This window comes from Quercus suber, unplaced genomic scaffold (genome assembly GCF_002906115.3).
Source record: "Quercus suber isolate HL8 unplaced genomic scaffold, Cork oak 2.0 scaffold_27, whole genome shotgun sequence".
NCBI classification, from domain to species: Eukaryota; Viridiplantae; Streptophyta; class Magnoliopsida; order Fagales; family Fagaceae; genus Quercus; species Quercus suber.
In genome coordinates, this window is record NW_027069492.1 from 174,514 (window position 1) to 190,413 (window position 15,900).

At 34.3% G+C, this 15,900-nt stretch overlaps 1 protein-coding gene across 4 annotated transcripts; it reads right to left on the reverse strand.

Annotated features, from left to right (window-relative positions):
• Positions 1 to 3,738: 3,738 nt before the first annotated feature.
• On the reverse strand, positions 3,739 to 12,947 carry LOC112011825 (E3 ubiquitin ligase PARAQUAT TOLERANCE 3). 4 transcript variants are annotated; one of them, XR_010627071.1, is made up of 16 exons: positions 12,534 to 12,946; positions 12,240 to 12,324; positions 12,063 to 12,132; positions 11,265 to 11,401; positions 11,050 to 11,120; positions 10,889 to 10,970; positions 10,676 to 10,806; positions 10,210 to 10,380; positions 9,785 to 10,129; positions 9,528 to 9,578; positions 9,381 to 9,421; positions 7,687 to 7,777; positions 7,402 to 7,600; positions 7,145 to 7,276; positions 5,867 to 6,602; positions 3,739 to 5,612 (listed from the first exon to the last, which is right to left on the reverse strand). XR_010627071.1 is itself a non-coding variant. In XM_065768648.1 (16 exons), the coding sequence occupies exons 1-15, from the start codon at positions 12,700 to 12,702 to the stop codon at positions 5,927 to 5,929; spliced, it is 2,451 nt and encodes an 816-aa protein (XP_065624720.1). In that variant the 5' UTR covers positions 12,703 to 12,946; the 3' UTR covers positions 3,739 to 5,612; positions 5,903 to 5,926. The 4 variants fall into 4 exon arrangements, 3 of the variants coding, with proteins under 3 accessions (XP_065624720.1, XP_023899930.1, XP_023899929.1); XM_065768648.1 differs by having other exon boundaries at positions 5,903 to 6,602; XM_024044162.2 differs by lacking the exon at positions 3,739 to 5,612 and having other exon boundaries at positions 5,688 to 6,503; positions 12,534 to 12,947.
• Between the last annotated feature and the right edge of the window lie 2,953 nt (positions 12,948 to 15,900).

Here is a 15,900-nt window from a genome sequence, read left to right on the forward strand (position 1 = left end):
AATTATAAAAAACCTCCTCCATGCATATATAGAATTAGTGCCTTAACTTTTGGCCAAGCTATTCCACTTCTAGCCCATGATACACTCCAAAAATCTCATGGACCCATGGCATAATGGATAACAGTTGGAACCTCCGAATTTAAAACACATTTTTTAAGTCCATTGAACTAATGAGTGACCTTAAAAGGTCTTTTTAATTATAAAATGACCCCCCAATTAAGAAGATAGGGTTATAACGAATAAGTCTATTTATTTTCCACATGAATTAACATGTGAAATTATTCAATACAATGGGAGAAGATATATTTTACATGCACACCATTTGTTTCGATAGAAAACATTGTGTGAAGATAGTTTTATGTATTTTCCAATGTTTGATACCATTAGAAGAAAAAAAGAAGTTAAAGAAACTATCTTTGGTTAGCATAAAAAAATATGATTTATTTTTTAGAGATTTTTTTCCACCTTTTTTTTTTTTTTTGGTTGGGGAAAAAAAAACATCTCTCACAATAAGCTAAATAAATGAGGTTAGAAGATTATTTCCTAAGTCATTTAAGATGACTACCAAATATAGAAAAATGAGATACTTTTATAAAATATACTTTTTAGAAAATGATTCATTTTTAAGAAAACATTAAACATTGAAGCAAACAAAGTGTAACTCCTAATTTCAAAGAGTCCCCCTAGTCACCCAAACCCAAAATAGATTACTTAACTTTTCAAGCACTTGATTTTCCCCTTTGGTGTATGTAATGACCCGTCTCACACACACAAGTAATTATAGTGAAGAATCCTTTAGAGTAAACCCAAGATGCTAGTTAAGAGCGTTGAATTCAAAACTTCATAGATCTCATGAAGCCGTAAGAACTACTAGAACAACCTCTTAAGGTTACAATAGATTTAAAGGGGCTTATGCACACCACTCATTACCACTAAACGACAAAGCCAGTAGCAAAAGGGGGACTTGAACCCTCAACCTCAACCTTGGCAAGGCTATGCTCTACTGTTAAGCTATTGACAGAAGTTCACAACCAACAATATATTTACTCAATATACTATGTTTCAACCCTTACTAATATTTTATTGACTGATATGACTAACACTTTTATAATTAATGCCCAAATAACCGTTGCTTTTATCCTCAATTAAAAATCTGCCATAAGACAAGTGCTAGTTTAATAATAATGACATATTTTGTGATATTTTTATGCATGTGATTCAAACCACCCTTCCTTCATTATCTACCTAAAATAAATGAGGGGAAATCTGTCATTTTACGCACACACACATATATATAAAATAATAATAATAATAATAAAAATAGAGAGAGAGAGAGAGGAGGGTGGGTGTGTGCGTGCACCGGGGGGTTGGTGAGGGAAAGTAAAAGTAAAAGGGCGGACTTAGCCCACTAAAGCCACACAGTCGACCATCCAGCATAATTGGCATTTTGTCCACCGTTACAGGACCACATTTCTCAGGTCCATAATTTTTTGGACTCAGGTCGACAACTTTTGAACAACGTTATTAGACAAAATGATTTTTTTTTTTTTTTAATTTTTTACACTCTGAAAGACGGTTGTAGCATATTTGTTCCAAACGGGAAAAAAATATTTTAAAGTAAACTAGCCTCATTAAACGTCTCGTGCGTGTAATGAAGTTCTTTTTTTTTTTAATAGGAACTTGGGATATATATATATATATATATATTTTAAAAGAAGATGGGGTAGTATATTTTTAAGAACATTGGGTAGTTTTAATTGCGTAGACAAGGCAATGAGAAGTTTCATAGTACATGGGATAGTTTTATAAACATTGGAAGATTTTTTGTTTTTAATTTTTGTCAATTTACAGTTTTATCCTCATTTTTGTTTTTAAGAATAAAAATAAGTTAATTAAATTAAAAGTATTTTTAGAAATCAAAAAGACAATAACTAACTTTCTGAATCCTTTATATATAAGATAAGAAAAATGTGATAAAAATAACCGGTTCTAGTTCTTAATACCGTACAGTTAGGCCAATAATTTAGTACACTTCATGAAAAATACTAGTTTAAATACCAGGTTGTTTTAGCTTGTACGATTGTTTCGGCCTATTTTATTTGTTTTGGTTAATACAAAACTATACATTTTTTTGGTAATATTTTTTTTTAACTACATATATAAAATTAAGATGATATGAGTTTTTTCTTAATAATATGCCATGTAAAATATATACACATATATTTCAAGGCCAATCAATACTTACACTGAAACTTATTATTCCCCTAGGTGAAACAACCTCCAGAATGACATTTATAACTTTGAAACGGCCAGCTAATCCCAAACCGATCTGGTTTGAATAATGCATCTCAACTAAGGTAGGTTGAGAATGAACGTTGAGGAGCCTCTCATTGAATTAAATTTTAACATCTTCGAATCTTTTCTTTAAACACCACTGCCACAGGTAGACTCCACAACAAGCTGCACCCCACCCCACCCCACCCACCCCCCAGGCCCCAACTGCTCTCCCTGTCCTTGTTACTAATATATATGTATATATTTAAAAAGCTAAGAACATTTTGTGATCGCCTCAAGCTCAGAAATATACTACAGAGATAGCTGATCCGATCCCCCAATGATTAAAATGTCCAAATCTTCGGTCATGATCCTTTCTCCCCTCCATTTTGCATTAGGGTGATCCACTTCAGGATTAACACGTCCAACAATAAACCCTTTTCAGAATTTCTGTCTAACAGGTATCGAAACTCAACTAGGTTTGACAAAAGAATAAGTCTAAATTTGGGTTGTCTTATTAAGTAGCAAACGGCTAAACATACTCTCTCCAGGGAAGTAAGCTGATGAAAGCAAAGGTCAAGAATATCTTGAACATTATCTCAGGTGGGTAATTGGCTCCCGCTTCCAAGCCAATCACAAGGGAAATGAAAACTAAGATTTGCAAATGGAGCATTGGAGAAACCACTCATTTATTTATTTTTCTTACATAAGTAGGTTTGAATGGGGGGAGAGGAGAGGGAGGAGATGGGATTTTTATTGGAAAAGTGAGAAGATTTTAGGGAATTTGGTAGACATACCTCCNTCAGGTCGACAACTTTTGAACAACGTTATTAGACAAAATGATTTTTTTTTTTTTTTAATTTTTTACACTCTGAAAGACGGTTGTAGCATATTTGTTCCAAACGGGAAAAAAATATTTTAAAGTAAACTAGCCTCATTAAACGTCTCGTGCGTGTAATGAAGTTCTTTTTTTTTTTAATAGGAACTTGGGATATATATATATATATATATTTTTTAAAAGAAGATGGGGTAGTATATTTTTAAGAACATTGGGTAGTTTTAATTGCGTAGACAAGGCAATGAGAAGTTTCATAGTACATGGGATAGTTTTATAAACATTGGAAGATTTTTTGTTTTTAATTTTTGTCAATTTACAGTTTTATCCTCATTTTTGTTTTTAAGAATAAAAATAAGTTAATTAAATTAAAAGTATTTTTAGAAATCAAAAAGACAATAACTAACTTTCTGAATCCTTTATATATAAGATAAGAAAAATGTGATAAAAATAACCGGTTCTAGTTCTTAATACCGTACAGTTAGGCCAATAATTTAGTACACTTCATGAAAAATACTAGTTTAAATACCAGGTTGTTTTAGCTTGTACGATTGTTTCGGCCTATTTTATTTGTTTTGGTTAATACAAAACTATACATTTTTTTGGTAATATTTTTTTTTAACTACATATATAAAATTAAGATGATATGAGTTTTTTCTTAATAATATGCCATGTAAAATATATACACATATATTTCAAGGCCAATCAATACTTACACTGAAACTTATTATTCCCCTAGGTGAAACAACCTCCAGAATGACATTTATAACTTTGAAACGGCCAGCTAATCCCAAACCGATCTGGTTTGAATAATGCATCTCAACTAAGGTAGGTTGAGAATGAACGTTGAGGAGCCTCTCATTGAATTAAATTTTAACATCTTCGAATCTTTTCTTTAAACACCACTGCCACAGGTAGACTCCACAACAAGCTGCACCCCACCCCACCCCACCCACCCCCCAGGCCCCAACTGCTCTCCCTGTCCTTGTTACTAATATATATGTATATATTTAAAAAGCTAAGAACATTTTGTGATCGCCTCAAGCTCAGAAATATACTACAGAGATAGCTGATCCGATCCCCCAATGATTAAAATGTCCAAATCTTCGGTCATGATCCTTTCTCCCCTCCATTTTGCATTAGGGTGATCCACTTCAGGATTAACACGTCCAACAATAAACCCTTTTCAGAATTTCTGTCTAACAGGTATCGAAACTCAACTAGGTTTGACAAAAGAATAAGTCTAAATTTGGGTTGTCTTATTAAGTAGCAAACGGCTAAACATACTCTCTCCAGGGAAGTAAGCTGATGAAAGCAAAGGTCAAGAATATCTTGAACATTATCTCAGGTGGGTAATTGGCTCCCGCTTCCAAGCCAATCACAAGGGAAATGAAAACTAAGATTTGCAAATGGAGCATTGGAGAAACCACTCATTTATTTATTTTTCTTACATAAGTAGGTTTGAATGGGGGGAGAGGAGAGGGAGGAGATGGGATTTTTATTGGAAAAGTGAGAAGATTTTAGGGAATTTGGTAGACATACCTCCTCAAAGGTGAAATTATACAGAGCACCCAATGAATTACAACATCTTACATAAATATGGATCTCACCTGTAAGTCCCACACATAAGACCCACCCTTATGTGAGGTTAGGTACTTAGGTATAATACAGTGTGCACAGAATAATTTCTCCCCTAAAAATTTGTTTTTTCAATTCTTCAGATTCAGGGAATTTGGAAGGAGAGAATATCAAATTTAATCTTTTTTTATTTACAATTTACATATTACCCTTAACAGTTTGTTATAAATACTAATAACCCAGATCAACCCTTAGCACTTATCTCTCTAAAAATGTCAAATACTTCTAATCTTTTCGTCTCTTTTCCACTCTACAACCAAAGGGCGGAACATCTACTCTCCTATCATTTACTTTTGAAAGCATCTCAATAAAGAAGTGAATAGTAGTTCCCTTTTTCTCCTCTCCCTCTTTCCCCTTGTCCTTTCATTTCTTCTCTTCAAACTCTCAAATGTATAAGTATACGATCCAACAAGAATATAATGATGCTAGGCAAGAAAATCAACAATGACACCTGAATGTTGATTACGTCATATGTTAAAACAGTCTGGAATGAAACCAAGGTCGGAAGCCACACATATATCACTATCGACTCTCAGTATTGTTTCTTTTTCCTTTTATGTTTCTGGGTGAGAGGGAAATACATGGGCGGGGGGTTTTGCATACCTATGTGACAAGCTATAGTCAAATCCAACTTAAGCTGAGGAAGGAATTCAATGCACCAAGATTCAAGGGAACTGATCATTGAAAGGCCTTTTTTTTTCACCCCCCTTTTTTGGAATTTATGAAAGGAAAACATACCTTTACCAGCTGCAACAATCTCTGCAGATAGAAGTTTGGGCACGTCATAAAGCATCCAAACCCTATATTAAATTTTACCGATGCTGCTCTGATTAAAACTTTAGTTTGCTAGCATCCACACCTCAAGCTATAAAAGTGAAGAGGGTTAGTTGGCAGATAGTAACAAATAGTTACAGTTTAAAAGCCGAACACTCACTAAATCTGTATCAACAAAACCAACAGAAATTGAAATTAGATCATAACATGCCTATATGTGTTCATGAAAACTTGTGCGCTAAATCCAACACTTCTAAACATATAAAGGGTGACAGAACAAAACTAATAATGAATCAAGTTAGTACAATATCTAACTGAAATGAGGGAGAGTAACAGATTGATCACCTAAGTTGAGATATGCGACACCATATACACGTTTACCTCAGTCAGGCCTGCTGCATCTTTTTAATGACCTCTTTTCCGTTTATAAGAATGGTAGTCTTCTCCTCCATCCTCATCGGATCCACTAACCATCTGCCACCTGTCATGACTGAGATCGTCAGTACTCTTGTGCGAGCGTCTGGAGGTGTGACTGGTCTCCTTCCGTTGCTTTCTGCGATCGCTAGAAAGACTTTGGTCCAAACCAGATTCTGCATGGCTGTGACGTTTGTGATTTTGTCGTTTGATGTCAGATCTATTTCTCTTCCTTTCAACCTCTTTTTCTTTGTAAGTTTGATGGTGACTCCGACTAGAATCACTTCCGCATTTATCCCTTCTTTCACTGTGCTTCTCGGAGCTTGTATGGTGGTGTACACGCCTCTTTTTACTATGCCACTTTGGGCTACTGGGCATATCTTCTACTTCTGAACTTGATCTCTCTGTGTGATGATGTGACCTCAGATCCCTAACAGCAATTGAGGGATGAGATCCCTTCTCACATCTTTCATCAACCAAGTTGTTATCATGTACATAATTATCATGCTGATGTTTCTTCTGTGACCTCTGAGTGAAGCTGTCCTCAGAGTAACTGACACTCCTTTCCCTGTTTAAAGAAGATTTACGGTCATGTGATCTTTCTGTCTCATTATAGGGACCCCTCTTACTAAAATCATCATTTACATAATCATCACGAGATAGTTCTCTGTTGAGCAAAGAAATAGCAATAAAAATTAGAACAAATATATATATTAAGGATCAATGCCAACAGGATCTATCCTAAAGATAATAAATAAGACAAAAGCTTAAAACATCTCTTTTATTGCAGAAAAACATTTACAGGTAAGAAATTCTGTCTGTGTCTTCCATGCATAAGTTTTTGTGTTTAATAAATTGAGAGACAGAGAGGGAGTTTACGCCCAAACTTATATCTTCAAATTTCCACCCAGGTTTATTAGCTATCAATTAATAGAAAAACTTTAGTTTATCTGGGCATGGAGCGTGAGAGATGATCCTTACAGCCCATCCCTATTTGCAGCCTGATAGCAGGTCGCGAAAATGTTGGTTAAAGAATATTGAAATGGACAAAAAAAGTAATAACAATAAGAAGGAAGCTAATTCCAAATAAATAACCACCAAAAAAAAAAAAAAAGGGAAAGCAAAGAAAACAATCACATAGCCAAGGAGCAAAATGTCAATAAATGCCTTCTATCCAAAAATTATAGCCTAATATTATTAAAGTATTACCTCCTCATATTCTCATTTGAGATCTTCCGTCTCTTTTCAAAATTTTGAAAATCCACAAAGTCTTGATTACTTTGACGTAGTTCTTCAATTGGCCCCCGTGGAGGTGCCACACCTCCCATCGGCATATATCCACTGCAAAATGATTCAGTGTCAAATTTTAAATGATCTAATGAATCAACCAGAATTTTTCATGCAAAGACATTGATCAGAACCAGTACATTGCAAACAGCATTCAACAAAATATAAATTGAACTTGCCTGTATGAAGGAAAGCCACCATACATAGATGGCATATAATTAGGTACGGCATAAGGGGCTGCTGGGACCATGGCTGCATTGAAGGGCATCATCCCAGCATTGCCATATATGTTCCCAAAGGGCCTGATATGGGGGAAGGAAGTTCCATTCCAATATGGTGGTACATAACCCTGAATGACTCCTGGAAACATAGCACTTCCTGAATCACAAAAGAAGGTTAATATCTCAGACATACTTTGGCAATACAGATTCTTAGGGGAATGTAAAAGTATATCAAGACCATACCTCTCTGAAGCAAAGGATGTGGACTTGAAGCATCTGGACAGTCCCGTATGAAATGGTCTGGTGAACCACACATGAAACAGGTACGGTCCCCCTGATTCCAACATTGTTGCTTGGATCAGTTCAAAATTGAAAACAGAAAAATAAAACCTTTGTTGCAGGAGAGTTGCTTAAAATGGTTTGATCATGTTCAGAAGAGACTGATTAATGCACCAATGATAAAGACTAAGTTGATTTAAGTTGAGGGAACAAAAAAAGGTGGGGGGGGGGGGGGTGGGGGGAACAAAAGTAGTAAAAAATGACGTCTTTTTTTTTTGGCTAATAGTTAAAAAAAAAAAATGACATGTCAATTGAGAAAGCAACAGAGAGTATGATTTCAGATAGAAAAGAATGGTGAAAAATAATACATTTGGCCTAAGTGATGAAGTGGAGAGGTGCATTAAGAGAATTGTGTGATTGCACATGTTAAGTTGAAGAAAAATTTTATAAGGTAGCTAAAAGACCAACTATACTCTGTGGTACTGTATGTTTGGCAGTTAAGAAACAATATATTAATAAAATGAGTGTAGTTGAAATCTGAATGTTAAGGTGGATAAGTTTAATGAGATGGAAAAATAGGATATGAAATGAGGAAAGTTGCATTAAGATAGGGGTGACTCCTATTGATGAAAAGATGAGGGAGAGTCACATAAGATGGTATGATCAGGTGCTGAAGAGAGCAATTAATGCACCAGTGACGAAGTGTAGGTTGATTCAATTCGAGGAAATGAAAAAAGGTAAAGGACAACCTAAAAAAAAGCATTTCAATTAAGAAGGTAACAAAGAGCATTACTATGAATAAAATAGAATGACAGAAAAGAATACATGTAGTTGAGGTCCTAAGGATCCAAAGCCGACTCCAAGATTTGGGGACTGAGGCTTGGTTGTTGCTATTGTTGTTATAGCTTGGTAATAATCCCAATGGGGAGGAATTTTGATGCTATGCAAATCTCAACTTTAGAATCATTACAGGGAATCATATCACATGATGAGTAGTATTGTTTTTATAAGTTCATAGCATGTGATAAGTTGATGTTGGCCACCAATTTGAGCCAAAGTACCAAAAAAAAGTTGGCACACGAATTGAAACAACAAATGGCCACCCCCCCCCCCCCAAAAAAAAAAAAAGAAACACAAAATGAAAACAGCAACACAATTTGGCTTAAACAAATGCAAAAGACTTTTATTTGAAAGCGTTGGTAAAATCTTATAAGAAGGGTCAGATTAGATGGACTGAAAAAGTTGGCATGCTAATTGCAACAAGGGAATGGACCCAAAAAATAAATAAACAGAGAAAAATACAAAGAAAATGCCAACACAATATGGCATAGACAAATACAACATGACTTCGAGATGAAAATGTTGGTACACTCATATAAGTAGAATCAGAGTTGATGGACCAAAAACAAAGGTTCATGAGCACAACATTTTAAACTTCACAAAAACCCACCAAAATATTCTCAAGGTCAGGAATCAGATACTTAAGTAACACTCCTATTCAGAACCCCAAGCTGGTCATCCCAAATTCTTAGTCCATAAGGAAGCCAATTATGCCCCCATAGAATGAAAGGATTTAATTGTGCGTAGTTGTTGAGAAACTAAAAAGATTTTCACTTGGTAACATATAATGAATGCAAGTTTTTTGTGAAAGCTAGTACCTTTCTGTATCTTCCAGACTCCATAAAAGGCTTATCTCCACCTGCAATTTTACCATATGCATCAGAATGGAAAAAAAATATATTGGAGATGGAATCTTAAAGAGGTTTCCAGTGAGGCTACAAAAACACCGTAGATGTAAATTCTACCTGCAGCATTATTAACCCAAAATCCCTTCTTTTTCTTCAGACTGGATTCAGCTGTGGTAACATCAGAAATAGAAAAATTAGAGCAGCAGAGCAGTCCCAGAGTAGAAATAAATACATGCAAACAATAAATATCATAAGGAACTATAAGCTGGTAACAGTCATTCAGAATGCAGCTCAAACATATTATTAACAGTGGGAATATCATAATTAGAGAATTCGCCAAAGAATGAGGTCACAGAATTTTGATAAGATCATACCTTCCTCGTGCATGCCCAGGCTTTCCCCTTGAAAATCATCAAAAGCAGCCAAGTCCTCGGGTCTACTTTTGATGTCCACAGGATGACAAGAGCCATGTCGTTCTCCATTCATTTTGTTTATCTTGTGCGACATGGGTGGTGCTTTCAAAGGATTCTTCACACCCAAATGATTGATACCAATGCCACCCATGGATGAATTATTTTTTATCTGTAAGTCATAAGCAGATTCTAACATAATTTGATTGGATCCCCTCCCTGTTGCAGTGGGAGAGTAGGGCTCTGGCTCTCTTTGAAGGATAGTCACACCACAAGAGACATCTTTTGCTTGAATTCCAGATTCACCGTCTGCTTTTGGATTAATAACTAGTTATTCACTAGAATTTAGTAGGTGTAAGAAAGAAAACTTGTATAACTAATTTTCCTACCTGGAGCATATTGACAAAAGGCAGTGCCTGAACCAGTGTTTAAAATTTGAGACTCAAGGAAATGTTCAATTGCTTGCCTAAGAGATACATTTGGTAGTAGATCTTCTACTCTGCATCTGGTAGAAAGACACTTAGGACACCTTCGTTTCTCAAGCAGCACTAGACGAATGCCTGTACCAAAAATCCACAAACAAGATACAAATATGTCAGATACAAAAAGAAAACAACTGAGGATTATAAAGGCCTCTCAAAAATTGAGGTTGCCTGTAGAATTTTGTAAAGGAAGAAACATAAGTTTCTCACTAGGCTCAAATCATTTTGTTATTTACTTTAGGCAGTTGATAAAAAATGCATAAGCTCTGTGCTTCGGTCTATACATTTCAAAAGAAACATACAACTTAAAATAAAGAAAGAACAATTCGATTTAAGCAATTATAACACGTACATAACCAAAAAAAAAACTTACATTTCTGACAAAAACTATGCTGGCAGCAAGGTATCATCACAGCCTCCTTGAAAAATGAATCACAGAGAGAGCACTTCAGCTCTGATGGCAAGTAGGCGTTTTGCATGGCCGGAGGATTGGCATCAATCACCCTTCATAATTCCAATGAGTAAAAAGAATCAGATATTTGAAACCAAATGAACTAATAAGGATATGACTAAGTACAGATCCTACCTTTCTAAATTTTTATCTTCTTCAACTTTAAGTATTGACTTTTTCTGGGGCATATTCCCTTCAGCTCCACAATGTGCAGGATCTGCCATTTAAATTTAAGCATGGTAAGCATCAAGCTGCATCTTGAAGATTTTTATTATACATTTGGACACATTACATACCCCTAGGAATAGCTTCACTGAGGTCACTTCCTTCATGTCTTTGACATCCTTCCGTAGATGGCTTCAAGCATCTGAATACACATAAGAATCAATTATGAATTTTTTTTTTGGGGGGGGGGGTTGGGGCGTGTGGGCGAATAATCCAAGAATTAACCATAAGTTTGACCCAACTACAACAATCCCACATAATTAAAAGTTCCACAAAAAAGGTATACCTTGTAAGAGCATCATTTCTCTGATCACCTACAGTGCATACATTCTTGTCAGTATCAAGGTCCTCTCCAGAAAAGGTCGCCTCAGGCACAGGATACAAGTCGATCCCAAAGTCATCAAAGTCATCCACTTCAACATTCTGCAAAATATAAAAGTTCAACTGAGATGTAGAATCATATAGGTAAGTAAAATAAGCAAGCAAAGCGATTAAAATGTTGAGATAAAAGAGAGTACAAAACCCATCCTAGACATCTATACACTTTCCAAAAATAAAAAGACATCGTAAACGTGCAAATTGGACTTTCATCAGCACTTACTCTCTGGCCTCTGCCCGGAGGTCCTTGAGTCAATCCCAAAATCCCTAGCTTAAAACCTTCGTGTTATTTGCTTCTTAAAAAGATTCTAACATAGAGTGATAGAACCCATGGCATTTGATGTGAAATAAAATAACTATATGATAAATAAATAATGCAGGAGTATACCGCAAAACATGGATGATGATGACGTGACATGCGTTGTGAAGGGTTGAGTTGATTGTAAAATTCAGAATTTAAGATTTGAGTTTTAGATTGAGGTGTGAATTCCCTCTCTCTCTCTCTCTCTCTCTCTCTCTCTCTCTCTCTAGAAAATGCAAGTATTAATTTTCTTGAATCAATAAATCTCTTAACACAAATTACAAGATATGCGGAGAAGAAGCTAAAACATTTATCCATCAATCATCATAAAGCAAGTAATTCTAATCTTTTTGTTGACAGAGTAACTGAAAAGCCTTCCAATGGAAAGCAAATTTGTTGACATACCATTGGAAGAGTAGAATTAACCAACTTTGAGGGCTTGTTCTGGACATTCTCAATCGTGTTAAAGTTCACCCTGGAAAAAAAATATATCATGTAAAAAGAAGCACCAAACAAACATTAGATTTGAAATTTTCTCAGCTACAATATAAAATTGCCAAAAAAATTTAAAGTTAAACTTACATATTAGAAGGAGCTGATCCGGCAGGCACTCTTTTGATTATCACACTCGAACCACTCGGAATTTGAAACTTCTCATCAGAGTACTCTGAATTAAAATTCAAACAAATTAACAACAATAGATTTTAATATAATAAAAAAATGAATGAATACTCTTCGATATTTTTGAATTGGAACATATTTTTAATTTACTATTCTAAGCATGCGATTGATTTCTCAAAAATAAGTAACTTAAATCAAATTCTGCAAAATTTCGAAAAGATTGCTATGTGAGAGAGAGAGAGAGAGAGAGATGACCTTGACCGGTGAGGGCATCAGAGAAAACGAGATCGAAGTCTTGGCAGATATCGAGGTTCTTGTGACGAACGATCTTGGATTTCAGATCACGAATCGAAATGGAAGGTCGACCTTCAATATCGACGGAGTCAAAGTCCGGCGAACTCCTGAATTTGAAACGGACAGCCATGGACGAGTCGAATCGCTGAGTCGTTTGAACTCGGTTAATGAATTTTTCGTCTTATAAAGAATCGGTGAGAGAGATTTGTTCTTTGTGTAAAGGGACAGAGTCCGGAGAATATTATGGTTTCTTGGGGCAGCGGGTTTATACAAAACCTAAATCATATTTTCCTTTATAAATTTACCATTTTTTTCCATTTCCTTCGGCCGTAAACTAAAAGGCCTGGATTCTTTTTGGTTGTTACGTGTTTGGGTGCGACTTCTATACCACACCGGCTCATCTAGTCCGAGTTCAGTTAGAGCTGTTATTTTAGAAAATCTTTTTTTTTTAATAGGTGGAAAATATCTTATTTATTCCAACTATTTTCTCTCTAGACCACCCAAGCAATTTGTGCATGAGAATATACCAATTCAACTATAAAATCTTTGGCAATTCATTTTGAAATTAATATGGGTTATAGATACTTATTTATCATAAATTATTAACATAGTAATAAAAAGTAAAAACCAATCAATTCATCTATAGTGGTACTCTAATTATATAATCTATATATATATATATACTAGCGCGTGTGATGAGGCTCTTTTTTTTTTTTGGTTAGTAAAAAAAAAAAAAAAAAACTGTGTTTTTTTATTATATATATATAATTTTTATTTTGAAAATCTAATTTATAAGTGGATAAAGCAACTTAAAATTTAATAGGAGAGTGGTCCTATTTTTTAGGCAATATTTTAGTGGGAATTAGACTTGCATTTTTACCGAATTGTCATTTGGTTTTGTCTCTACTTAAATATAAGGGTGTAGAGGCATTTTTGAATTAAAAAAATGAGGAATCCAAATAGGAAAGCCCCTTAAATAGTAGTATAGATTTTTATTTTGAAAATCTAATTTATAAGTGGATAAAGCAATTTAAAACTTAACAGGAGAGTAGTCTTATTTTTTAGGTAATGTTTTAGTGGGAATTAGAGTTGTATTTTTACTAAATTGTTATTTGATTTTGTCTCTACTTAAATATAGGGGTGTAGGGGCGTTTTTGAACTAAAAAATGAGAAATTCAAATTAGGGAAACCCCTTAAATAATAGTATAGATAAAATCGAAGTCTCTAAAGCTCTCACAATTTTTCACGTCAGCGATTATTATTTTTTAAAATATACATATTTAACCAAAACCTCTGAAACTCTCACAATTTTCCACGTCAGCAATTATTATTTTTTAAAATAAAAAATAAATTATTTTAGCTCTAAAACTCCCACAATTTTCCACATCAGTAATTATTATTTTTTAAAATAAAATTATTTTTATTAAACTTGACAGTAAACTCGACAGACTACCCTCACCCAATAAACTTCTCTCCTTCTTTTGATTTTGAAACTTTACCATCAAACCAAATTCTCTCCACAAACATTGCCAGTAAATTTTTTATTTTTGTTTTTGATTGTTAAATATGATTTATGGTTTCATTTTTGGTTGTTAAATATGATTTAGGGTTTCGTTTGGGAGTGTTTCTTTTGAATGATTAGCTTAGATTGATGGGTTTGGAGCCCGTAGTGGGTTTTATTAATTTCAATTCTTGGCCACGAGAAAATCCATCTAGGATTTTAGAGTTGTTATTCTGTTTCATTGTTAATAACTTTGTTATGTTTTGTGTAAGGAGTTTTGCACCCAAAAAAAGGTGATGGCTTGAATGAATAATACAAGTTAAGGTTTATACTATACTTGATGCTCATCTTTTAGGACAGTAATGATATTTCTTGTCCTTTTATTAGACGAGCTGGCATGCCGTTAATGTTTTTGTAAGTCATTTGTTTGTGTTTGGATTTAATTTGAATTTTTGGGTTATGGTCAAGCTTGGTTTTATGTTTAGTTTAATTATTATTTCATCTCAAGTTTACCATTGTTTTTATGTTTAGTTTAATGGCGTGAACATTGCTTATCTATATCAGGATGTCAGTTTTTCTTTGATTTTTTTGGGTATTTTCTAATTGTTTTTGCCATGATAAAAAAAAGATTTAATTTTGATCAAAACTATAGAGGCAAAGTAAAAAACTTTGAAACAAACAGAATTTCTATTGTTTTATTTGTTTATCTAGGTAGGTAGAGGAATTCTGATGATGGGCATTCTTGGTGATAGAAATAGATATTTGAATAACCATTTTGAACAATTCAAAAACTACAAGATGAGATTCGTCTAATTTCCTACAAGTCCAATGACCAACAATTGCACAACAAATTCAAGGTTTTCTTTCCTCTTTATATTATAGATTTATGTTCCTGTTAATTGTTTGATTAAATTTGCTGTATATGATATAATGTAATTTGAAAAAGCTAGCCCCATTTTTTTCCACCATTTTGAAGATGTTTAATTGCTTTTGAAAAGCAAATGGATTTTGCTTTTTAGCGAGCTGTTGCATGGTTAGCCCAAACTAAAATGGGACAGTGAAATTTGAAGTTTTTCATTATGGATCATTTTGAAGTTTTTTCTTCACTTTTGTCAATGTTCAATTGTAGTGTGGAATTTTTTTTTTTGGGTGTATTCATGCTATAAAATATTCTTTTAATCCCCATTTAGAACATGTACACCACATGTTTCACAAAAAGTCTCACTCAAAATTGAAACTTACCAAATAACACCGTTTGAAATCCCAACCAAGGTAGCAGTAACTCGCACCCAAATTGTTTTGAGGGCTATGAATGGACTATAGCCAACTTGCTCAACTTTTTTTTCAAACAGAAGGTTGTAGGTGTAGCTGGTTCTGTGCAGTTGAGGTGGAAGATGCTCTTCTTGCCATCTAGGGCTATTCCAAAATTTAGTCATTCTGGTAGCATGACATGATGGAATGTGTATTCAACAGCTAACCTTCTTTTGCTGAACTCATGGATTGGGCTTGGGATAGGGACAAAAAAACCTACGAACTTACTACAATGCTATCATGGGTACTGTGGCAATGAAGAAACAAGATTCAGCCTATATTATGTTGCAGTGAGTTCCATTAAATCCTAAAATTGCATACTTGAACTTGTGATGAACAATTTTATGATATAGCTGAGAAAAGCATCACTTTTTGATTTGTATGTATAGAATTTTGTCTTATGCACAAATAATTTTAAGATGGATTTGTATTTGTTTAAGGGAGCAGCCAGCTTGTGCTAACCAAAAGGAAGGAAATCATACAATGGGCTGTTATGTATATTCTAATTATGCTTAA